We start from the raw sequence: 25,855 nt of genomic DNA on the forward strand, positions 1-25,855 counted from the left end.
AATGTGATTTTCTGGAATTTCTTTTCTCATTTTGTCTGTTATAGTTGACGTGTACCTATGATGAAAATTACAGGCCTCTCTCATCTTTTTAAGTGGGAGAACTTGCACAATTGGTGGCTGACTAAATACTTTTTTCCCCACTGTATTCATAAAATACATTTCTGTGGTTTTAAGATGAATGACAAATTCTCAGAGCCATTTTCCCGGACACATTCACAGTGAGTATGCAAATACAGTAAGTAAATTCCAATAACATCACAATACATGCTTACAATGCGTATACAATGACATTTAAAATCTAAAGTTTAAAATACACAGACATCAGGTAGGTAGGTGTGTTGGTGTGAGAGAGAGACAGAGTTGTATCAACATGTTCTGCTAGATAGGGGTCCATACCTAGGTACCTAGTGGAGGACTAACTGACCCTCCTGCTAGATAGGGGTCCAGCTAGGTACCTAGTGGAGGACTAACTGACCCTCCTGCTAGATAGGGGTCCATACCTAGGTACCTAGTGGAGGACTAACTGACCCTCCTGCTAGATAGGGGGTCCAGCTAGGTACCTAGTGGAGGACTAACTGACCCTCCTGCTAGATAGGGGTCCATACCTAGGTACCTAGTGGAGGACTAACTGACCCTCCTGCTAGATAGGGGTCCATACCTAGGTACCTAGTGTAGGACTAACTGACCCTCCTGCTAGATAGGGGTCCAGCTAGGTACCTAGTGGAGGACTAACTGACCCTCCTGCTAGATAGGGGTCCATACCTAGGTACCTAGTGTAGGACTAACTGACCCCCCTGCTAGATAGGGGTCCAGCTAGGTACCTAGTGGAGGACTAACTGACCCTCCTGCTAGATAGGGGTCCAGCTAGGTACCTAGTGGAGGACTAACTGACCCTCCTGCTAGATAGGGGTCCAGCTAGGTACCTAGTGGAAGACTAACTGACCCTCCTGCTAGATAGGGGTCCAGCTAGGTACCTAGTGGAGGACTAACTGACCCTCCTGCTAGATAGGGGTCCATACCTAGGTACCTAGTGGAGGACTAACTGACCCTCCTGCTAGATAGGGGTCCAGCTCCCCAAGAAGGTTGATCATCCTGGAACATGACTCAGTTCCTTTTCTCAACACCATGTCGATGATGTCACGTGCCTTCTCTGCCCTCTCAGCTATCACCTTTACTGACTCCATTTCCTCCTGGTTGATGACTGTGTGTTGCAGGAGTCCGTCCAGCAGACCATCCAGGACAGGTCCTGACACTCGTCTCACAAACTCTGTCCGTACAGAACCCAGCTGCTGCTCTGCAGAACCAGTCAGACTGCTCTCAGCCGGACGCCCTGCCCCCAACACAGCACCTGAGAGAGTCAGGTTATAAAATAACTACATTTGTTCATTCACATTTCAGACATTTAGAAACAGACTTCTTTCAGAGTGACCTACAGTAAAAGTCTTCATTGTATTGTTAATCTTTGCATTAAGAACACATTCTGTAACAATAACAACCTGAATCAATGAACACATCACACCACTACTGTTTCATTCATATTTAGGGTCGGTTTTCACAGACGTAGAGAAACAGGCTGGGGCATTCAGAACCAGGCTAATCTACATCACGTCCTGGAGGAGATGTCATTCAGAACCAGGCTAATCTACATCAAGTCCTGGAGGAGATGTCATTCAGAACCAGGCTAATCTACAGTTGAAGTCGGAAGTTTACATACACCTTAGCCAAATACATTTAAACTCAGTTTTTCACCATTTCTGACATTTAATCCTAGTAAAAATCCCCTGTTTTAGGTCAGTTAGGATCACCACTTTATTTTAAGAATGTGAAATGTCAGAATAATAGTAGAGAGAATTATTTATTTCAGCTTTTATTTCTTTCATCACATTCCCAGTGGGTCAGAAGTTTACATACACTCAATTAGTATTTTTTACATTTACATTTTAGTCATTTAGCAGACGCTCTTATCCAGAGCGACTTACAATTAGTGAGTGCATACATTTTTCATACTGGCCCCCCGTGGGTATTTGGTAGCATTGCCTTTAAATTGTTTAACTTGGGTCAAACGTTTCGGGTAGCCTTCCACAAGCTTCCCACAATAAGTTGGGTGAATTTTGGCCCATTCCTCCTGACAGAGCTGGTGTAACTGAGTCAGGTTTGTAGGCCTCCTTGCTCGCACACGCTTTTTCCAGTTCTGCCCACACATTTTCTATAGGATTGAGGTCAGGGCTTTGTGATGGCCACTCAAATACCTTGACTTTGTTGTCCTTAAGCCATTTTGCCACAACTTTGGAAGTATGCTTGGGGTCATTGTCCGTTTGGAAGACCCATTTGCAACCAAGCTTTAACTTCCTGACTGATGTCTTGAGATGTTGCTTCAATATATTCACATAATTTTCCTTCCTCATGATGCCATCTATTTTGTGAAGTGCACCAGTCCCTCCTGCAGCAAAGCACCGCCACAGCATGATGCTGCCACCGTGCTTCACGGTTGGGATGGTGTTCTTCGGCTTGCAAGCGTTCCCCTTTTTCCTCCAAACATAACGATGGTCATTATGGCCAAACAGTTCTATTTTTGTTTAATCAGACCAGAGGACATTTCTCCAAAAAGTACGATCTTTGTCCCCATGTGCAGTTGCAAACCGTAGTCTGGCTTTTTTATGGCAGTTTTGGAGCAGTGGCTTCTTCCTTGCTGAGCAGCCTTTCAGGTTATGTCGATATAGGTCTCATTTTAGTGTGGACATAGATACTTTTGTACCTGTTTCCTCCAGCATCTTCACAAGGTCCTTTGCTGTTGTTCTGGGATTTATTTGCACTTTTCGCATCTCTAGGAGACAGAACGCGTCTCCTTCCTGAGCGGTATGACGGCTGCGTGGTCCCATGGTGTTTATACTTGCGTACTATTGTTTGTACAGATGAACGTGGTACCTTCAGGCGTTTGGAAATTGCTCCCAAGGATGAACCAGACTTGTGGAGGTCTACACATTTTTTTCTGAGGTCTTGGCTGATTTATTTTGATTTTCCCATGATGTCAAGCAGAGGCACTGAGTTTGAAGGTAGGCCTTGAAATACATCCACAGGTACACCTCCAATTGACTCAAATTATGTCAATTAGCCTATCAGAAGCTTCTAAAGCCATGACATAATTTTCTGGAATTTTCCAAGCTGTTTAAAGGCACAGTCAACTTAGTGTCAAATATAATCAAATCATGGCCATATGCACCGAATACAACAGGTGCAGACATTACAGTGAAATGCTTACTTACAGCCCTTAACCAACAGTGCATTTATTTTTAACAAAAAAGTTAAAATAAAACAACAACAAAAAAAGTGTTGAGAACAAAAGAGCAGAAGTAAAATAAAATAACAGTAGGGAGGCTATATATACAGGGGGGTACCGGTGCAGAGTCAATGTGCGGGGGCACCGGCTAGTTGAGGTAGTTGAAGTAATATGTACATGTGTGTAGAGTTAAAGTGACTATGCATAAATAATTAACAGAGTAGCAGCAGCGTAAAAAGGATGGGGTGGGGGGCAGTGCAAATAGTCCGGGTAGCCATGATTAGCTGTTCAGGAGTCATATGGCTTGGGGGTAGAAGCTGTTGAGAAGTCTTTTGGACCTAGACTTGGCACTCCGGTACCGCTTGCCGTGCGGTAGCAGAGAGAACAGTCTATGAATAGGGTGGCTGGAGTCTTTGACAATTTTGAGGGCCTTCCTCTGACACCGCCTGAGTATAGAGGTCCTGGATGGCAGGAAGCTTGGCCCCTGTGATGTACTGGGCCATACGCACTACCCTCTGTAGTGCCTTGTGGTCGGAGGCCAAGCAGTTGCCATACCAGGCGGTGATGCAACCAGTCAGGATGCTCTCGATGGTGCAGCTGTAGAATTTTTGAGGATCTGAGGACCCATGCCAAATCTTTTCAGTCTCCTGAGGGGGAATAGGCTTTGTCGTGCCCTCTTCACGACTGTCTTGGTGTGTTTGGACCATGATAGTTTGTTGGTGATGTGGACACCAAGGAACTTGAAGCTCTCAACCTGTTCCACTACAGCCCCGTCGATGAGAATGGGGGTGTGCTCAGTCCTCTTTTTTTTTCCTGTAGTCCACAATCATCTCCTTTGTCTTGGTCACGTTGAGGGAGAGGTTGTTATCCTGGCACCACACGGCCAGGTCTCTGACCTCCTCCCTTAGGCTGTCTCATCGTTGTCGGTGATCAGGCCTACCACTGTTGTGTCGTCGGCAAACGTAATGATGGTGTTGGAGTCGTGCCTGGCCATGCAGTCATGGGTGAACAGGGAGTACAGGAGGGGACTGAGCACGCACCCCTGAGGGGCCCCCGTGTTGAGGATCAGTGTGGCAGATGTGTTGTTACCTACCCTTACCACCTGGGGGTGGCCCGTCAGGAAGTCCAGGATCCAGTTACAGAGGGAGGTGTTTAGTCCCAGGATCCTTAGCTTAGTGATGAGCTTTGAGGGCACTATGGTGTTGAATGCTGAGCTGTAGTCAATGAATAGCATTCTCACGTAGGTGTTCCTCTTGTCCAGGTGGGAAAGGGCAGTGTGGAGTGCAATAGAGATTGCATCATCTGTGGATCTGTTGGGGCGGTATGCAAATTGGAGTGGGTCTAGGGTTTCTGGGATAACGCTGTTGATGTGAGCCATGACCAGACTTTCAAAGCACTTCATGGCTACAGACGTCAGTGCTACGGGTCGGTAGTTATTTAGGCAGGTTATCTTAGAGTCCTTGGGCACGGGGACTATGGGGGTCTGCTTGAAACGTGTTGGTATTACAGACTCAGTCAGGGACATGTTGAAAATGTCAGTGAAGACACTTGCCAGTTGGTCAGCACATGCTCGGAGTACACGTCCTGGTAATCCATCTGGCCCTGCGGCCTTGTGAATGTTGACCTGCTTAAAAGTCTTACTCACATCGGCTACGGAGAGCGTGATCACATAGTCATCCGGAACAGCTGGTGCTCTCATGCATGCTTCAGTGTTGCTTGCCTCGAAGCGAGCATAGAAGTGGTTTAGCTCGTCTGGAAGTCTTGTGTCACTGGGCAGCTCGCGGCTGTGCTTCCCTTTGTAGTCTGTAATAGTTTTCAAGCCCTGCCACATCCGACGAGCGTCAGAGCCAGTGTAGTACGATTCAATCTTAGTCCTGTATTGACTCTTTGCCTGTTTGATGGTTCATTGGAGGGCATAGCGGGATTTCTTATAAGCGTCCGGGTTAGAGTCTCGCTCCTTGAAAGTGGCAGCTCTACCCTTTAGCTCAGTATGGATGTTTCCTGTAATCCATGGCTTCTGGTTGGGGTATGTACGTACGGTCACTGTGGGGACGACATCATCGATGCATTTATTGATGAAGCCAGTGACTGATGTGGTGTACTCCTCAATGCTATCTGAAGAATCCCGGAACATGTTCCAGTCTGTGCTAGCAAAACAGTCCTGTAGCTTAGCATCTGCGTCATCTGACCACTTTTTTATTAACCGAGTCACTGGTGCTTCCTGCTTTAGTTTTAGCTTATAAGCAGGAATCAGGAGGATAGAGTTATGGTCAGATTTGCCAAATGGAGGGCGAGGGAGAGCTTTGTATGCGTCTCTGTGTGTGGAGTAAAGGTGGTCTAGAGTTTTTTTTCCTCTGGTTGCACATTTAACATGCTGGTAGAAATTAGGTAGAACGGATTTAAGTTTCCCTGCATTAAAGTCCCCGGCCACTAGGAGCGCTGCATCTGGATGAGCGTTTTCCTGTTGATTTATGGCCTTATACAGCTCATAGTGTGTATGTAAACCTCTGACCCACTGGAATTGTGATACAGTGAACTATAAGTGAAATAATCTGTCTGTAAAGAATTGTTTGAAAAATTACTTGTGTCATGCACAAAGTAGATGTCCTAACTGACTTGCCAAAACTATAGTTTGTTAACAAGAAATTTGTGGAGTGGTTGACAAACGAGTTTTAATGACTCCAACCTAAGTGTATGTAAACTTCCGACTTCAACTGTAGATTGATAATGCTTTTATCAATTTACCAATTACCGAGTCTTCAGACCGCTACACCTTTTCCACATTTTGTTACGTTACAGCCTTTTTATAAAATTGATTAACTACATGTTTTTCCTCATCAATCTACACACAATACCCCATAATGACAAAGCGAAAACAGGTTTTTGCAAATGTTTACAAATGTATTAGGGTATTCAGACCCTTTGCTATGAGACTCGAAATTGAGCACAGGTGCATCCTGTTTCCATTGATCATCCTTGAGATGTTTCTACAACTTGATTGGAGTCCAACTGTGGTAAATTCAATTGATTGGACATGATTTGGAAAGGCACACACCTGTCTATATAAGGTCCCACAGTTGACAGTGCATGTCAGAGCAAAAACCAAGCCATGAGGTCGAAGGAATTGTCCGTAGAGCTCCGAGATTGTGTCAAAGCACAGATCTGGGGAAGTGTACTAAAACATTTCTGCATCATTGAAGGTCCCCAAGAACACAGTGGCCTCCATCATTCTTAAATGGAAGAAGTTTGGAACCACCAAGACTCTTCCTAGAGCTGGCCGCCCGGCCAAACTGAGCAAGCGGGGGAGAAGGGCCTTGGTCAGGGAGGTGACTAAGAACCCAATGGTCACTCTGACAGAGCTCCAGAGTTCCTTTGTGGAGATGGGAGAAACTTCCAGAAGGACAACCATCTCTGCAGAACTCCACCAATCAGGCCTTTATGGTAGAGTGGCCAGACGGAAGCCACTCCTCAGTAAAAGGCACATGACAGCCCGCTTGGAGTTTGCCAAAAGGCACCTAAAGGACTCTCAGACCATGAGAAACAAGATTCTCTGGTCTGATGAAACTAAGATTGAACTCTTTGGCCTGAATGCCAAGCGTCACATCTGGAAGAACCCTGGCACCATCCCTACGGTGAAGCATGGTGGTGGCAGCATCATACTGTGGGGATGTTTTTCAGCGGCAGGGACTGGGAGACTAGTCAGGATCGAGGGAAAGATGAACTCAGCAAAGTACAGAGAGATCCTTAATGAAAACCTGGTCTAGAGTGCTCAGGACCTCAGACTGGGGCCAAGGTTCACCTTCCAACAGGACAACGACCCTAAGCACATAGACAAGACAACGCAGGAGTGGCTTCGGGACAAGTCTCTGAATGTCCTTGAGTGGCCCAGCCAGAGCCCGGACTTGAACCCGATCTAACATCTCTGGAGAGACCTGAAAATAGCTGTGCAGCGACGCTCCCCATCCAACCTGACAGAGCTTCTGCAGAGAAGAATGGGAGAAACTCCCCAAATACAGGTGTGCCAAGCTTGTAGCGTCATACCCAAGAAGAATCGAGGCTGTAATCGCTGCCAAAGGTGCTTCAAGAAAGTACTGAGTAAAGGGTCTGAATACTTATGTAAATGTGATATTTCATTATTTATTTAGTTTTTATAAATATGTTTTTTTTTGCTTTGTCATTATGGGGTATTGTGTGTATATTGATGAGGGGGGGAAAAAAACAATTTAATCCATTTTATAATAAGGCTGTAACGTAACAAAATGTGGAAAAAGTCAAGGGGTCTGAATACTTTCTGAATGCACTGTAACTCTCATGTTTACTTACTTGTTGAATGGGTGGCAGTGATGTATTCATCTGAAAGATAAACCAAATGAGGTTATATCACTCTAAATAGCATCTGTTACAAAAGTACAAAGTTATGATTGACATATGCTCCTACCTTGTGATACCACTTCTCTCCATGCAATCCTCTCATCATCACCGAATAACTCCATCTCAATATCAACCCCTGTCATTTTCACAACCGCCCTGAAAAAGCTTGGTGTGGAGTCTCTATGTATGAGATGAATCTTCTGGAGAGAGATGGAGAGAGCGAGAGAGAGATTGCTTGCAATGTAAACATATGTTTCCCATGCCAATAAAGCCATGTGAATTGAGAGCCATCGAGCGAGAGAGAGCAATGGATAGAAATGTGACTTAAATGTCAGATTCATGTTCTTAGTCTACTAAAACTGTACCTGTGGATTGATGTAGGTAGAACAGGGAATGTTCAGTCTGAAGTAACTATTCAGTTTGAAGGCCTGCTCTGGTCTTGAGATGAGAACCCTTGAAGACCCTTCAGATTTTTCCTGTTGTTTCACAGCCTGCGAAACGAGGCATGAAATACACAACCAGTCAATGTATAGTCTTATTCAAACATTATTCAGAAAACTAGCAACACACTATTATCTTCATGTTATGAGTGTCAACATAACCGTACCACTGCTTAGTTAAGGTCACCTCTAAAAGAATGGTACCTCACCTGTATTTGGCTGGGGTTACTGGGGAACAGGTATAGGCGTGGAATTAGTGTTTGATTTTTCACTGACAGATAGAGCATCAGCTCACAGTGGACATCTATGTTCCGCCAAAAGATATAGCTCAGTATAACAGAGATAACTGAGAACTTGGGATGGAGAATTTTGGCATGGAATCTGGTGACCTCATGCACTTCCTCAACAGACACTCCATGTTCCTCTACATGAAGAATCTTCATCTCATTCCTCAGGGAAGGGTTGGTCCCTGAACAACACAATAAAAAGGAGACAGAAAGACAAATATTGTATTATTCAAACAACTAAAACACAAAGAATATGTGGTACCAGATCACATTAAACTCAAACTCCCAGAATATTCATTTATTCATTCAGGAAGTGAAACTCAGTTACATGGAAATGTCTTTCTAAATACTATGTGAATATGGTTTTACCTAAACAGACAAAGTGTGGCAGATGAACTTCCTCCAGTTCACCTAACTCCATAGTGATGTCCAGCAATGGACCACCTTGTCCGTACTGCATGTCTTTCAGAAGTTGACTGTAGGGTTCCCAGTTCCTGAAGTGATACTTCAGAATGACATCTCTCTCACACACCCAGCGGAGCCCAGACACTGTGCACTCATAATGCCCTTTGGGTGTCCTGTGCCTGAGGGCAACAACAAGATATGGTAGAGAGGGTCAATCGTCAAATGGAGAGGTTGGATTAGAAGCCTATTCCCAAAGGTAATGGGGAAATACACTAGCAAGTGGAATGAAATGTTAAAAGTAGTTATTTTACCTGAACATTGTCACTCCCTGGACAGTGGAAGTCAAGGGTTCAATCTGAAGCCAGTGTGTGGAGTCCTGAACAAGGACAAGCATGTCAGTTATACATATGGGGCCAGTTTCCTGGACACAGATTGAGTCTAGTGCTGGACTTTAAGCATGATCAATGGAAGTTTCAATAGAAAGTTATTTAAGGTCCAAGACTAGGCTTAATCTTTGTCCGGGAAACTGGCCCATTAAGCAAAGTAACTAATCTAATGTATTTATTCAATGTTACATGGAATGCTGGCGATTGATCCAATTAAACTGTCTAATGACAAAATGTGACAACAGCTAAGATCCTGCATTCCTACAAGCAGAACACAGGACTGTCTAGATCCCAGTATGAATGGTTGGTCAGTACACACCTGGCTTTCAGACTGTGTTTATATTACTAAAGCAGAACACAGGACTGTCTATATCCCAGTATGAATGGTTGGTCAGTACACACCTGGCTTTCAGACTGTGTTTATATTACTAAAGCAGAACACAGGACTGTCTATATCCCAGTATGAATGGTTGGTCAGTACACACCTGGCTTTCAGACTGTGTATATATTACTAAAGCAGAACACAGGACTGTCTATATCCCAGTATGAATGGTTGGTCAGTACACACCTGGCTTTCAGACTGTGTTTATATTACTAAAGCAGAACACAGGACTGTCTATATCCCAGTATGAATGGTTGGTCAGTACACACCTGGCTTTCAGACTGTGTATATATTACTAAAGCAGAACACAGGACTGTCTATATCCCAGTATGAATGGTTGGTCAGTACACACCTGGCTTTCAGACTGTGTTTATATTACTAAAGCAGAACACAGGACTGTCTATATCCCAGTATGAATGGTTGGTCAGTACACACCTGGCTTTCAGACTGTGCCTGACTCCTGAAGGTATGTAAAAGTGAGAATTGACATTATGACTTACCTCAACATGGTCACAAGTCTTACAGCTCTGAGGAATCCCTGAAGTCAAAAGTAGTTGTTATTTAAAACGGACAATCTCATGTAATAATGAATTAATAAATATTAAACAGACTTGTAATAAAAATGAATGTAAGTGAGCAACAGTCTCAGAATGTACACTCATTATCATACCATAATCTGACATTAGTGTTATATTAATGAATGTTTGTGGAAGCAGGAAACAACATGGTTCTGGTCCATGTTTTGTAGATGTTGGGGGCCTGATTTCTGGTAGATCCCAGGATGAGAGCTTAAAGGTAGAGTCAGCTAAATGATGTTGTACGAGCAGCACCGCAGATATTGTGATGAGCAAGATGCCTGACTTCTCTCTCACACAGTATCTGCCCATGTGCACGGGTTCTCTTCACTCTTACAGCGTGGTAGCCACGGGACCAAAACAGAGGAGTTTAGCATCGCGCTCCAACGCCCTTAGTTGTTGTAGAAGTTTACCCACTATGATGTTTACTTTGTGCATCTACATCATATTGCTGACTCTACCTTTAAGTTTGTTTTGACCAAATAGATCATGATTGTGTTCCTTGCCTGGGACTCAAGAACGCTTTAATCGTATTTTGATTTTAAAACAATTATCAGTTAACACTCACATATCTGGTCTCTGGTGTTCTCAGGTCCAGGCTTGATACAACACTCTCCACCATGGTCTCTGCTGTTGGGAAAGCAGATGGATAGACTGTGATTAAACTAAATACAACTTATAAAGGCTTTATATAGCATACATACAGTCTTCATAAGCAATACAAAGGGTGTACAAAGGGTGACAGAACCACTCCCTATGTAGGGTGCATTGCCTAATGTGACATAACACTATGTCAACTTCCATGAAGTCAATACTGACGGTGACATTACAGGTGACATTGCTTATCTTGATGAAAGCCCCTAGAGACGTGAAGTCACCAGGTATCATTTTAACAGGTTCTGATGCCCTCTTGTGGTTAGAGTGAAACTGACACTACAGTGAGACATAGGAGAGGAAACATCTGTACATCCAACAGAACACATTAAAACACACCACCACCACTAATCTAACTGTCTGTAGGTCCAACAGAACACATTAAAACACACCACTACTACTAATCTAACTGTCTGTAGGTCCAACAGAACACATTAAAACACACCACCACCACTAATCTAACTGTCTGTAGGTCCAACAGAACACATTAAAACACTCCACTACTACTAATCTAACTGTCTGTAGGTCCAACAGAACACATTAAAACACACCACCACTACTAATCTAACTGTCTGTAGGTCCAACAGAACACATTAAAACACACCACCACTACTAATCTAACTGTCTGTAGGTCCAACAGAACACATTAAAACACACCAATACTAATCTAATTGTAGGAATGATTCCAGAGGAAAACACATGATAAAACATTGCTATGACTCACCTTTGAATGTGTTGGTCATCTATCTGACACAGGGTCACTGAGGAGGAGGAGGAAACCACAAACCCAGGATAGAGGGGTTCAGTGAATGTGGTGTGTTCTGTGTAAAGGTGTGTCAGTGTACCAGAGGAGGACACGATATAGAAGGACAAAGTACCAGCTGGCCAGTCCAGATACACTCCAACTCTGTTAGAAACAGGACCAGGGATGGAGCTGTCGAATCCAGCATGGTAAAAGTAATATCCACTGTCAGAGCAGAATAAACTCCAGGACTTCCAGTTGAGTCCAATCCAACGGTCATTCTCCTCTCCCTTCCTCTTCATTCCTTTGTACACCACACCAATGTAAGCCCAGTCACCATCCCTCTCCACCTCCCAGTAATAACGAGATCCAGATAAGCCTTCTCTGCAGAGAACTTGGGGAAGACTGTCAAATCTGTCTGGATGGTCTTCATAATGCTGCTCCTCCTCCACCCATGTCACCTTTCTGTTCCCCTCAGACAGTATCAGGTTTGGGTTTGCTGTATTTGGGTCCAGGGTGAGATGACAGGCATCTGTAGACAAAAGGAGAGTTTAATCAAACCACATCTTCATATAAAATGTTGTTTTGTAGGTAGAGAACAAGTATTGATTAGTTACTATGTTACTGTAGTTCTGAATATGCAGTTAATTAGGATTGAAGAGACTTACATTTCCTCAGCCCTGGTTTCAGCCTGAACTCTCCACCATGATCCACACTGTAGGAGAAACAGGTTATTGACTGACAAAGACCTAATACAGCAGTCAACATTTAAACCATATTGTTGTGTTCTGGTGCACTATCCAAGTTCATTACTAGAGACATACAGGTATTCTACCCTACCTACTGCATACAGAACAGAGTACAATTCATTACTAGAGAAATACAGGTATTCTATCCTACATACTGCAAACAGAACAGAGTACAATTCATTACTAGAGACATACAGGTATTCTATCATACCTACTGCATACAGAACATAGTACAATTCCAACAGGATATCAGAGATGCAGAAGAAGAGTATTCATGTGGTGATGATGTATGCTGTGTTGGAGTGCTAAGCCTGCTGGGTAAACGTCTCCTGTATTCTACCATCATGTCCTCATGTTACTGAACCTACTACACTTCATAGGACACAACCACTGCTCACACTATTAGGACATCTATTCTGACTTACTTCAGCTTCATCAGTTTATCTGTGGGATCCACCAGAGCAGCTGAAAGCAGTCCCCCTGCAGAGTCTCCTGGGTGATTGTAGCTCAGGTCCAGCTCTTTCAGGTGGGAGGGGTTTGACCTCAGAGCTGAAGACAGAGCAGCACAGCCCTCCTCTGTGACCAGACAGCCAGACAGCCTACAGAGAGACACAACAGCTGTCTAGGTTGGTGGACTGGTGTCAATCATCTTGTAGGACACTCATACATTTGTCAATGACACAAACATTGTGATGAAACATCAGATGTTCAGAGTATTTGTTTTACTAAGCTCAGTACCGACCTGAATGAAACAGCTGTACTTACCCCAGTGTGTGTAGTTTACAGTCTGGATCCTCCAGTCCAGCAGAGGGCAGTGTAACTCAGCTCAGTAACGACCTGAATGAAACAGCTGTACATACCCCAGTGTGTGTAGTTTACAGTCTGGATCCTCCAGTCCAGCAGACAGCAGTGTAACTCCTGAGTCCTGCAGGTCATTGTCTCTCAGCTCCAGTTGTTTCAGTTGTGAGTTGGGTGAACTCAGGACTGAGGCCAGATCTGAACAGCAACCCTCTGTCAGACCACACTGACCTAGACTAGAGGACAGAAGAGCACATGATTAACAAATGTTTAAAACATCCACATAATAACTCATACTGAAGATAGTTAACTCACACTAGTGTCTGTATGTTGCAGAGTGGACTGGTTAGTCCAACACAGAGCAGCTCCACTCCTCTGTCTCCCAGGTCATTGTAGCTGAGGTCCAGTTCTCTCAGGGGGGAATTTGGTGTCTGCAGAGCTGAAGCCAGAGTCTCACAGGATTCATATGTGAGTTTACAGCCATCCAGTCTGGAGAGAGGAGATATGTTGATACACTGTTAAATATGCAAAGCTTTAAGAATAATGAGATGCATTAAGACAATAACAGAAGGACACATGATTAACCAATGTTAAAAACATACTAACTCACTCAAGATATTTACCTTAGTTTTATATATATATTACATTTACATTTTAGTCATTTAGCAGACACTCTTATCCAGAGCGACTTACAGTTAGTGAATACATATATTATTTTTTTATACTTGCCCCCCCGTGGGAATCGAAACCCACAACCCTGGCGTTGCAAACGCCATGCTCTAACAACTGAGCTACATCCCTGCCGGCCATTCCCTCCACTACCCTGGGCCAATTGTGCGTCGCACCAATGGGTCTCCCGGTCGTGGCCGGCTGCGACAGAGCCTGGATTCGAACCAGGATCTCTGGAGGCACAGTTTGCACTGCGATGCGGCGCATTAGACCACTGCGCCACTCGGGAGCTGTATGTATGTTTCTGGATATGTCCCAAAAATGTTAAAATAATGTTAAAAACATACACATACTAACTATACTGAACAGAAATATAAACCCAACATGTAAAGTGTTGGTGCACGTTTCATGAGCTGAAATAAAAGATCCCAGATATGTTCCATACACACAAAAGCTTATTTCTCTCAAATGTTGTGCATAAATTTGTTTAGATCCCTGTTAGTGAGCATTTCTCCTTTGTTAAGATAATCCATTCACCTGACAGGTGTGGTATATCAAGAAGCTGATTAAACTGCATGATCATTACACAGGTGCACCTTGTGCTGGGGACAATAAAAGGCCACTCTGAAATGTACAGTTTTGTCACACAACACAATGCCACAGATGTGTCAAGTTTTGAGGGAGCGTGCAATTGGCATGATGACTGCAGGAATGTCCACCAGAGCTGTTGCCAGATAATTTAATGTTAATTTCTCTTCCATAAACCGCCTCCAACATCGTTTTAGAGAATTTGGCAGTACATCCAACCGGCCTCACAACCGCAGACCATGTGTAAACACGCCAGTCCAGGACCTCCACATCCGGCTTCTTCACCTGCAGGATGGTCTGAGACAAGCCACCAGGACAGCTGATTTAACTGTGGGTTTTCACAACCGAAAAATGTCTGCACAAACTGTCAGAAACAGTCTCAGGGAAGCTCATCTGCGTACTCGTCATCCTCACCAGGGTCTTGACCTGACTGCAGTTCGGCGTCGAAACCGACTTCAGTGGGCAAATGCTCACCTTCAATGGCCACTGGCACACTGGAGAAGTGTGCTCTTCACGGATGAATCCCGGTTTCAACTGTACCAGGAAGATGGCAGAAAGCGTGTATGGCGTCGTGATGGCATTGTGTGGGCGAGCGGTTTGCTGATTTCAACGTTGTGAACAGAGTGCCCCATGGTGGCGGTGGGGTTATGGTATGGGCAGGCATAAGCTACGGACAATGAACACAATCACATTTTATCGATGGCAATTTGAATGCACAGAGATACCGTGACGAGATCCTGAGGCTCATTGTCTTTCCATACATCCGCCGCCATCACCTCATGTTTCAGCATGATAATGCACGACCCCGTGTCGCAAGGATCTGTATACATTTCCTGGAAGCTGAAAATGTCCCAGTTCTTCCATGGACTGCATACTCACCAGACATGCATGTTTGGGATGCTCTGGATCGACGTGTACGACAGCGTCTTCCAGTTCCCGGCAGTTTCCAGCAACTTCGCACAGCCATTGAAGAGGAGTGGGACAACATTCCACAGGCCACAATCAACAGCCTGATCAACTCTATGTGAAGGAGACGTGTCGCGCTGCATGAGGCAAATGGTGGTCACACCAGATACGGACTGGTTTTCTGATACACACCCATACTTTTTTAAAAGGTATCTGTGACCAACAGATGCATATCTGAATTCCCATTTATGTGAAATCCATAGATTAGGGCCTAATGAATTTATTTCAATTGACTGATTTCCTCATATGAACTGTAACTCAGTAAAACCTTTCAAATTGTTGCATGTTGCGTTTATATTATTGTTCAGTATATAGTACATACATAATATATAAACACTCACAGTGGATACTGAAGATATTTAACTCACACTAGTGTCTGTATGTTGCAGAGTGGACTGGTTAGTCCAACACAGAGCAGCTCCACTCCTCTGTCTCCCAGGTCATTGTAGCTGAGGTCCAGTTCTCTCAGGGGGGAGTTTGGTGTCTGCAGAGCTGATACCAGAGTCTCACAGGATTCATATGTGAGTTTACAGCCATCCAGTCTGGAGAGAGGAGATATAGTGATACACTGTTAAATATGCAAAGCTTTAAGAATAATGAGATGCATTAAAACAATAACAGAAGGACACATGATTAACCAATGTTAAAAACATACTAACTCACTCAAGACATTTAACCTTAGTTTGATATACAGTGGGGGAAAAAAGTATTTAGTCAGCCACCAATTGTGCAAGTTCTCCCACTTAAAAAGATGAGAGAGGCCTGTAATTTTCATCATAGGTACACGTCAACTATGACAGACAAAATGAGAAGAAAAAAATCCAGAAAATCACATTGTAGGATTTTTAATGAATTTATTTGCAAATTATGGTGGAAAATAAGTATTTGGTCAATAACAAAAGTTTCTCGATACTTTGTTATATACCCTTTGTTGGCAATGACACAGGTCAAACGTTTTCTGTAAGTCTTCACAAGGTTTTCACACACTGTTGCTGGTATTTTGGCCCATTCCTCCATGTAGATCTCCTCTAGAGCAGTGATGTTTTGGGGCTGTCGCTGGGCAACACGGACTTTCAACTCCCTCCAAAGATTTTCTATGGGGTTGAGATCTGGAGACTGGCTAGGCCACTCCAGGACCTTGAAATGCTTCTTACGAAGCCACTCCTTCGTTGCCCGGGCGGTGTGTTTGGGATCATTGTCATGCTGAAAGACCCAGCCACGTTTCATCTTCAATGCCCTTGCTGATGGAAGGAGGTTTTCACTCAAAATCTCACGATACATGGCCCCATTCATTCTTTCCTTTACACGGATCAGTCGTCCTGGTCCCTTTGCAGAAAAACAGCCCCAAAGCATGATGTTTCCACCCCCATGCTTCACAGTAGGTATGGTGTTCTTTGGATGCAACTCAGCATTCTTTGTCCTCCAAACACGACGAGTTGAGTTTTTACCAAAAAGTTATATTTTGGTTTCATCTGACCATATGACATTCTCCCAATCCTCTTCTGGATCATCCAAATGCACTCTAGCAAACTTCAGACGGGCCTGGACATGTACTGGCTTAAGCAGGGGGACACGTCTGGCACTGCAGGATATGAGTCCCTGGCGGCGTAGTGTGTTACTGATGGTAGGCTTTGTTACTTTGGTCCCAGCTCTCTGCAGGTCATTCACTAGGTCCCCCGTGTGGTTCTGGGATTTTTGCTCACCGTTCTTGTGATCATTTTGACCCCACGGGGTGAGATCTTGCGTGGAGCCCCAGATCGAGGGAGATTATCAGTGGTCTTGTATGTCTTCCATTTCCTAATAATTGCTCCCAGAGTTGATTTCTTCAAACCAAGCTGCTTACCTATTGCAGATTCAGTCTTCCCAGCCTGGTGCAGGTCTACAATTTTGTTTCTGGTGTCCTTTGACAGTTATTTGGTCTTCACCATAGTGGAGTTTGGAGTGTGACTGTTTGAGGTTGTGGACAGGTGTCTTTTATACTGATAACAAGTTCAAACAGGTGCCATTAATACAGGTAACGAGTGGAGGACAGAGGAGCCTCTTAAAGAAGAAGTTACAGGTCTGTGAGAGCCAGATATCTTGCTTGTTTGTAGGTGACCAAATACTTATTTTCCACCATAATTTGCAAATAAATTCATAAAAAATCCTACAATGTGATTTTCTGGATTTTCTTTCCTCAATTTGTCTGTCATAGTTGATGTGTACCTATGATGAAAATTACAGGCTCTCTCATCTTTTTAAGTGGGAGAACTTGCACAATTGGTGGCTGACTAAATACTTTTTCCCCCACTGTATTTATCACATTTTATGTATGTTTCTGCATATTTACCAAGATGTTCAAATAATGTTAAAAACATACACATACTAACTACATACATAATATATAAACACTCACAGTGGATACTGAAGATAGTTAACTCACACTAGTGTCTGTATGTTGCAGAGTGGACTGGTTAGTCCAACACAGAGCAGCTCCACTCCTCTGTCTCTCAGGTCATTGTAGCTGAGGTCCAGTTCTCTCAGGGGGGAGTTTGGTGTCTGCAGAGCTGAAGCCAGAGTCTCACAGTATGTATATGTGAGTTTACAGCCAGACAGTCTGGAGAGAGGAGATCATCTGTTAGATATACAAATCCTTCAGAATAATGATACTGTATACATCAACTCAATAGCAGAACTTACAGTGCTCTCTTGCAGGTTTTCACTACCGGCAGCAACCTCTGATAACCTTTCCCTGATGTGGTGTATGTCTTCAGGTCAAACTCCTCCAGCACCTCCTCTGACATCAGCAACAGGTAGGCCAGGGCTGAACATTGGTCAGGTTTTAGTCTTGTTTCTGAAAGAGTTCCTGATCGCAGGGAGGTTTGCATTTCTTCAACTAGAGAGTTGGCACCAAGTTCATTCAGACAGTGGAACAAGTTGATGATCCTTTCTGGTGAGGATTCCCTTTTGATCTTGTCTGAAAGGTACCTGACTGTTCTCTCAACTGTTTCCTCATTGCTCTGTGTTGTACTTCCTGTCTGTGTCAGAAGGCCTCGTAACAGATTCTGATTGGACTCCAGTGAGAGACCCAGAAGGAAGCGGAGGAACAGGTCCAGGTGTCCATTCTCACTCTTCAAGGCCTGGTCCACTGCTCTCCTGTTTAAGTCATACAACGGGTCTGACTTCTTGTCTCTGTACTGTTGTGTGATGACATTTTGGAGTAGGTATGGAGTGTCCAGACATGATTCTGAAGCATGTAGGTATGGAGCTTCATTATAGTCATCATCAGAGGAATCATCATCATAACCACTAGTGACTGCTTTGGGGGAAAAAACGTTTTCCTTCTTGTCCAGACATGATTCTGAAGCATGCACTGCTGCTAGAAACTCCTGAATGCTCAGATGCACAAAGCTGTAGACCTTGTCTTGGTTCAGCCCAGATTCTTCTTTAAAGATCTCTGTACACAATGCTGAGTACTCTGATGCCTCTGTGACATCAAGGCCACACTCTCTCAGGTCCTCCTCATAGAAGATCAGGTTGCCCTTCTGCAGCTGTTGGAAAGCCAGCTTTGCCAGTTTCAGGATCATCTCTTTGTCTGACTGAGACAGTTCCTTTGGGTTTGTCTCTGTGGCTTTGTGATACTTCTTGTTCTTCACAATGATTTGGATGAGCATGAAGTGTGTGAACATCTGGGTCAGAGTTTTGGGGACTTCATCCTTCTCTGCCTCCTTCAGCATCATCTCAAGGACAGTGGCTGATATCCAACAGAAGACTGGCATGTGGCACATGATGTGGAGGCTCCTTGATGTCTTCATGTGTTTGATGATTTCATTGGCCAGATTCTGATCTGTGATTTTCTTCCTGAAGTACTCCTCCTTCTGTGGATCATTGAACCCTCGTACCTCTGTCACCTGGTCAACACACTCAGGAGGGATCTGATTGGCTGCTGCAGGCCGTGAGGTTATCCAGAGGAGAGCAGAGGGAAGCAGATTCCCCTTGATGAGGTTTGTCAGCAGCACGTCCACTGAGGTTGGCTTCGTGACATCACAGCACCTCTCATTGTTTTTGAAGTCTAGAGGAAGTCGACACTCATCCAGACCATCAAAAATGAAAACAGTTTTGGTTTCCCATCTTCAATGTTGTCAATCTCTTTCAGGTCTGAGAAGTAGTGGGAAAGAAGTTGCATCAGACTGTATTGGTCCTTTTTCAGGTTCAGATCACGGAAAGGAAGAGGAAACATGAAATGAACGTCCTGATTTGCTTTTCCCTCTGCCCAGTCAAGGATGACCTTCTGCACAGAGACTGTTTTTCCAACGCCAGCGATTCCTTTTGTCAGCACAGTTCTGATAGGTTTGTCTTGTCCAGGTAAAGGCTTGAAGATGTCGTTGCATTTGATTGGTGTCTCTTGTGTGGTTTGTTTCTTGGATGCCATCTCTATCAGTCTCACCTCATGTTCATTATTGACCCCTCCACTTCCACCCTCTGTGATGTAGAGTCTGTGTAGATGTCTTTAACAGACTTTGGTTTCCAATTCCTTCAGATATGTGTTGATACTTGTGTTTCAGTTTAGCCTTAATGTCTTGTTGGACTGTCAGAAGAGTTTGACCTGTAGGAAAACAATGAGAGTTGGGACTCATAATTTGGGGGTGTGTGTGTGTGTGTGTGTGTGTGTGTGTGTGTGTGTGTGTGTGTGTGTGTGTGTGTGTGTGTTTTAGAAGGGCCTTTGTCCCGTTCTTTGTAATATTGTATGAAACACAGTCTTACTTCTTCTGTCCAGAAGGTTGTGTGTGATCTTTAATGCATCCTCACTGTCCAAACTCTCCACTTCCTTATTGTCATCTGGTAATGGTTCCTGGCTGAAAGCAGGTGGCTGATCACTCTTCATTGATAGCAGGCTGGGGGCAGGTGACTCTGCTCTGGGCTTCTGGACACTGAACAAAACAGGGAGGCAGATCACCTCATCAATATCTCATCAGTACCTCATCTACATCATTTCAACAACTGTATAGCTGAACTCATAGAAGTCCTGATGTTTCTTTATAAAGCTACAGTCTGCAATTGGTAAATCGGTTTGGGGACTTTTAAATGAATGATATAGGCCTACATGTTATGTAATTTGTGAACAATTTTCTCTTCATTAGTTTGATATTATTAAGAGAACTGTATATTTTACAATTAATCTCTTACCTCTGATAACTGCAGTACATGCCTCCCTCCCCAGAGAGACTCATTTGAGAGGCAGTGGTCCCCTCCTCTCTCTCCCCAGAGAGACACATTTGAGAGACAGTGGTCCCCTCCTCTCTCTCCCCAGAGAGACACATTTTAGAGGCAGTGCACCCCATCCTCTCTCTCCCCAGAGATAATAATTTTTGAGTCACAGCTCACTTACCTACACTAAGAAATAACAGAACAGTCAATATTTCCGAACATTGCTAAAGTAACATGAACAATGACAACACTTTTACTGTCAGTGGTCAAAGTTCAAACAGAGACTTCATGTTGCATTTAAACACGCACAGTAACAGTAATTTGATTTGGATCTCCATTAGCTGACTCAATAACAACAGCTAGTCCACCTGGTAGGATCCCCATTAGCTGACTCCATAACAACAGCTAGTCCACCTGGTTGGATCCCCATTAGCTGACTCCATAACAACAGTGTCACGGTTTCGGCCGAGACTGCTCCTCCTCCTGGTTCGGGCAGGCTTCGGCGTTCGCCGTCCCCGGAGTACTAGCTGCCACCGTTGAATGTTTCGTGGTGTGATTGCTTTGGTCTGTCTTGTACACCTGTGTCTGTTTGTGTTCTGATTACGTGTCCTATAAGTTCCCTGTTTTGTATTGATTAGATTGTGTGTTGTTGGCTGCCTGTCGTTTCGAGCTGCGTGTTTTGCGCTCTGTTTGTTTTGTTTATGTTTACGCATGTTTGCGTAATTCTTTCGCCTCGGTTTGTTTTCGAGGTCATGTATTATACTGTTGCACTTTGGACTAGTAAAGTTTGTTTGGACGAAGCCTCAGTGTCCTGCGCCTGACTCCTCCACCACATCCACATCGGTTCGTCTGACAGAACAACACACCAAACTATGGAGTCAGCAGGAGCAGTGGCGGCACCCAAGTCGCTGGAAGAACGGATCAGCTATCAGGACACCATGATCCGGCAACTTGGGGCCACCATGGACGAGGTGTCTAACACTATGCGCCGGTTGGTTACTGGAGAGGTGCCCACGCCTTCTTACACCATCCCATCACCAACGGCCAGTCCTCCTCTCTCAGCACCGGAACCCAGTGGCATTCGGCTCTCGCTCCCGAGGGCATATGACGGTTCTGCAGCCGGGTGTCAGGGGTTCCTCCTGCAGGTGGAACTCTACCTGGCTACCATCCACCCAGCGCCCTCGGGATACGAGAGCGTCTCCGCACTCATCTCCTGTCTATCCGGCAAGGCGTTGGAGTGGGCCAACGCCGAATGGAGGGGAATAGACGCCGCTACCATCACCTACGCGGAGTTCTCCCGCCGCTTCAGGGCTGTCTTCGATCACCCACCTGAAGGGAAGGCGGCGGGGAGTGTTTGTTCCACCTCCGACAAGGGGAAGAGGAGCGCACAGGAGTTCGCACTGGAGTTCCGGACACTAGCGGCGGATGCGGGGTGGAATGAGAGGGCCCTCATCGACCATTACCGGTGTAGCCTACGAGAGGACGTTCGTCGTGAGCTGGCCTGCAGGGACACCAACCTATCCTTCGACCAGTTGGTGGACATCTCCATCCGTCTCGACACCCTGCTGGCTACCCGCGGACGCCCCGAGTGGGGGTCGTCCATTCCACCCTCCAGCACCTCCGAGCCGATTCTTATGGAGCTCGGGGGTGCTGGCGCTAGAGAGAGGAGGAGAGAGATCCCGAGGGAGGCCACCCCCTGCACCAACTGTGGCCGTGGAGGACACACCGCGGCCAGGTGCTGGGGAGGGTCTCCTGGGAGAGGGGACAACAGGTCACGCACTGGGGAGTCATTTCAGGTGAGTAGGCGCCCCACTTACCCAGAGCTCTCTGTTGGTCACATGAGTATTCCTGTGAGATTTCCACAGGTGGCACCTCATTCCCAGCATAAGGCGCTAGTAGATTCAGGCGCAGCTGGGAATTTTATTGATCGGGCATTTTGTTATAGGTTAGGAATTCCCCTTCGGCCGGTAGAAGCCCCCTTTCCTGTCCACGCCTTAGACAGCCGGCCGTTGGGGTCGGGGCTGATCAGAGAAGTCACAGCACCACTTAAGATGACGACGCAGGGGGGTCATGAGGAGATCATTCAGTTTTATCTGATTGACTCTCCTGCGTACCTCGTGGTGCTGGGGCTTCCCTGGTTAAGCGCCCATGATCCTACCATTGCGTGGCAACAGAGGGCTCTTATGGAGTGGTCTGCCCAGTGTGTAGGGAGATGTCTAGGTGTTTCCTTAGGGGCGACCTCGGTAGAGAGTCCGAACCAAGTGCCCGCAATGCGCATTCCCCCCCGAGTATGAGGACTTAGCACTTGTGTTCAGCAAGACGAGGGCAATACGGCTACCACCTCATAGACAGGGGGACTGTGCGATAAATCTCCAAACAGGAGCGGCACTTCCGCGGAGCCGTGTGTATCCCTTGTCTCAAGAGGAGACAGCGGCTATGGAGACTTACATAGCCGAGTCCTTGGCACAGGGATACATACGGTCCTCCACTTCCCCGGTTTCCTCGAGTTTCTTCTTTGTGAAGAAGAAGGACGGGGGTTTGCACCCGTGTATTGATTACCATAGTCTCAATCAGATCACGGTTAAGTACAGTTACCCTCTTCCACTGATTGCGACGATGACGGAGTCATTACGTGGAGCGCAGTTCTTCACAAAGTTGGATCTCAGGAGCGCTTACAATCTGGTGCGCATTAGGGAGGGGGATGAATGGAAAACAGCATTTAGCACCACCTCGGGTCATTACGAGTATCTCGTCATGCCATACGGGCTAATGAATGCTCCTTCAGTCTTCCAATCCTTTGTTGACGAGATTTTCCGGGACATGCATGGGCAGGGTGTGGTAGTGTACATCGACGACATCCTAGTGTACTCTTCTACACGAGCCGAGCCCTGGTGTGCCGAGTGTTGAGAAGACTGTTGGTGCATGACTTGTCTGCTAAATGGCATTATTATTATTATTTATTATTATTGTATGTCAAGGCAGAGAAATGCCTGTTCTTCCAGGAGTCCGTCTCCTTTTTGGGTTATCGGTTGTCCGCGTCTGGTGTGGAGATAGAGGTTGACCGTGTGTCTGCCGTGCGTAATTGACAAATTCCAACCACTGTAAAAGAGGTGCAGCAGTTCTTGGGTTTTGCTAATTACTACCGGAGATTTATCCGGGGCTTTGGACAGGTTGCAGCTCCCATTACGTCCCTACTAAAGGGGGGTCCGGTTCGTTTGCAGTGGTCAGCTGAGGCGGACAGGGCATTTGTCAAACTGAAGAACCTGTTCACCTCGGCCCCGGTGCTGGCGCATCCGGATCCCTCTTTACCATTCCAAGTAGAGGTAGACGCGTCCGAGACCGGTATTGGGGCAGTACTGTCACAACGGTCCGGCACGCCACCTAAGCTCCGCCCCTGTGCGTTCTACTCCAAGAAGCTCAGCTCGGCGGAGCGCAATTATGACGTTGGGGACAGGGAGCTGTTAGCTGTAGTCCAGGCCCTAAAGGTGTGGAGGCATTGGCTTGAGGGGGCTCAACACCCTTTCCTCATTCTGACTGATCACCGTAACCTGGAGTACATTCGGGCCGCTAGGAGATTGAACCCTCGTCAGGCTAGGTGGAACATGTTCCTGACCCGGTTTGTTTTTAAGATCACATACATCCCAGGGTCCCAGAACGGTAAGGCAGACGCCCTGTCCCGGCGGTATGACACAGAGGAGAGGTCCAACGAGCCTACTTCCATACTGCCGGAGTCTTGTCTGGTGGCTCCGGTGGTATGGGAGATCGATACGGAAATCGAGCGGGCACTGCGTACCGACCCTACTCCCCCCGAGTGTCCTGTGGGGCGGACGTACGTTCCGCTCGAGGTTCGTGATCGTCTTATTTATTGGGCTCATACATCACCCTCCTCTGGACATCCAGGTATTGGCCGGACAGTGCACTGCCTTAGCGTGAAATACTGGTGGCCAACTTTAGCTAAGGATGTGAGGGTTTATGTCTCCTCCTGCTCGGTGTGCGCCCAGTGTAAGGCGCCTAGACATTTGCCCAGGGGTAAGTTACATCCCCTGCCCGTTCCACAACGACCATGGTCCCACCTCTCGGTGGATTTTGTGACCGAGGTCCCCAGTTCACCTCCAGAGTCTGGGGAGCGTTCATGGAATGCTTGGGGGTCTCGGTGAGCCTTACCTCGGGGTACCACCCAGAGAGCATTGGGCAGGTGGAACGAGTCAACCAGGATGTGGGTAGGTTTCTGAGGTCCTATTGCAGGGACCGGCCGGAGGAGTGGTCTAGGTATATCCCCTGGGCAGAGATGGCCCAGAACTCTCTCCGCCACTCCTCCACCAATTTAACGCCTTTCCAGTGTATTTTAGGGTATCAGCCGGTCCTGGCACCGTGGCACGAGAGCCAGATCGAGGCCCCTGCGGTGGACGAGTGGATTCGGCGCTCGGAGGAGACGTGGGACGCTGCCCATGTCCATCTGCAGCGGGCCATCCGTCAACAAAAGGCGAGCGCCGATCGCCACCGCAGTGAGGGACCGGTGTACGCACCGGGAGATCGAGTCTGGCTCTCGACTCGAAACCTGCCCCTCCGCCTGCCCTGCCGGAAGCTGGGTCGGCGGTTTGTGGGGCCCTTCAAAGTCCTGAGAAGATTGAACGAGGTGTGTTACAGGTTACAACTGCCTATTGAGTACAAAAATATTAACCCCTCGTTCCATGTGTCTCTTCTCAGGCCGGTGGTAGCTGGCCCACTCCAAGAGGATGAGATAGGAGAGACCCCTCCGCCCCCTTTGGACATCGAGGGGGCCCCGGCGTACAGGGTCCGGACCATCTTGGACTCGAGGCGCCGGATGAGTGGTCTCCAGTATCTCGTGGAGTGGGAGGGGTACGGTCCGGAGGAACGGTGCTGGGTGCCTAGGAGGGACATCCTCGATCCATCCCTCCTGACTGAGTTCCACCGTGGGCATCCCACGCGCCCGGGTCCGCGTCCTCCTGGCCGTCCCCGAGGCCGGGGTCGGCGCACGACTGGAGCCGCGCGTCAAGGGGGGGGTACTGTCACGGTTTCGGCCGAGACTGCTCCTCCTCCTGGTTCGGGCAGGCTTCGGCGTTCGCCGTCCCCGGAGTACTAGCTGCCACCGTTGAATGTTTCGTGGTGTGATTGCTTTGGTCTGTCTTGTACACCTGTGTCTGTTTGTGTACTGATTACGTGTCCTATAAGTTCCCTGTTTTGTATTGATTAGATTGTGTGTTGTTGGCTGCCTGTCGTTTCGAGCTGCGTGTTTTGCGCTCTGTTTGTTTGGTTCTTTCTCTCTGAGAACCTGAGCCCTAGGACCATACGTCAGGACTACCGGGCATGATGACACCTTGCTGTCCCCAGTCCGCCTGGCCTTGCTGCTATTCCAGT

The 25,855-nt window shown here is 46.3% G+C and overlaps 1 protein-coding gene and 1 pseudogene across 3 annotated transcripts in view; both read right to left on the reverse strand.

Moving 5' to 3' along the window:
- Nucleotides 1-10,820, reverse strand: part of LOC123485119 (NACHT, LRR and PYD domains-containing protein 1 homolog) — a 58,733-nt gene extending 47,913 nt beyond the window's left edge. For all 3 annotated transcript variants that reach the window (XM_045215999.1, XM_045216000.1, XM_045215998.1), the window contains exons 1-5: nucleotides 10,692-10,820; nucleotides 10,049-10,086; nucleotides 9,092-9,156; nucleotides 8,745-8,959; nucleotides 8,298-8,557 (exon numbers count right to left, since the gene is read on the reverse strand). In XM_045215999.1, coding sequence (XP_045071934.1) covers nucleotides 8,298-8,557; nucleotides 8,745-8,959; nucleotides 9,092-9,099 — 483 coding nt within the window. In that variant the 5' untranslated portion in view covers nucleotides 9,100-9,156; nucleotides 10,049-10,086; nucleotides 10,692-10,820. The remainder of the gene's footprint in view (nucleotides 1-8,297; nucleotides 8,558-8,744; nucleotides 8,960-9,091; nucleotides 9,157-10,048; nucleotides 10,087-10,691) is intronic.
- On the reverse strand, nucleotides 10,611-19,147 carry LOC121560142 (annotated as a pseudogene).
- Between the last annotated feature and the right edge of the window lie 6,708 nt (nucleotides 19,148-25,855).

The sequence above is a fragment of the Coregonus clupeaformis genome, unplaced genomic scaffold, assembly GCF_020615455.1.
Source record: "Coregonus clupeaformis isolate EN_2021a unplaced genomic scaffold, ASM2061545v1 scaf0577, whole genome shotgun sequence".
Lineage (NCBI taxonomy): Eukaryota > Metazoa > Chordata > Actinopteri > Salmoniformes > Salmonidae > Coregonus > Coregonus clupeaformis.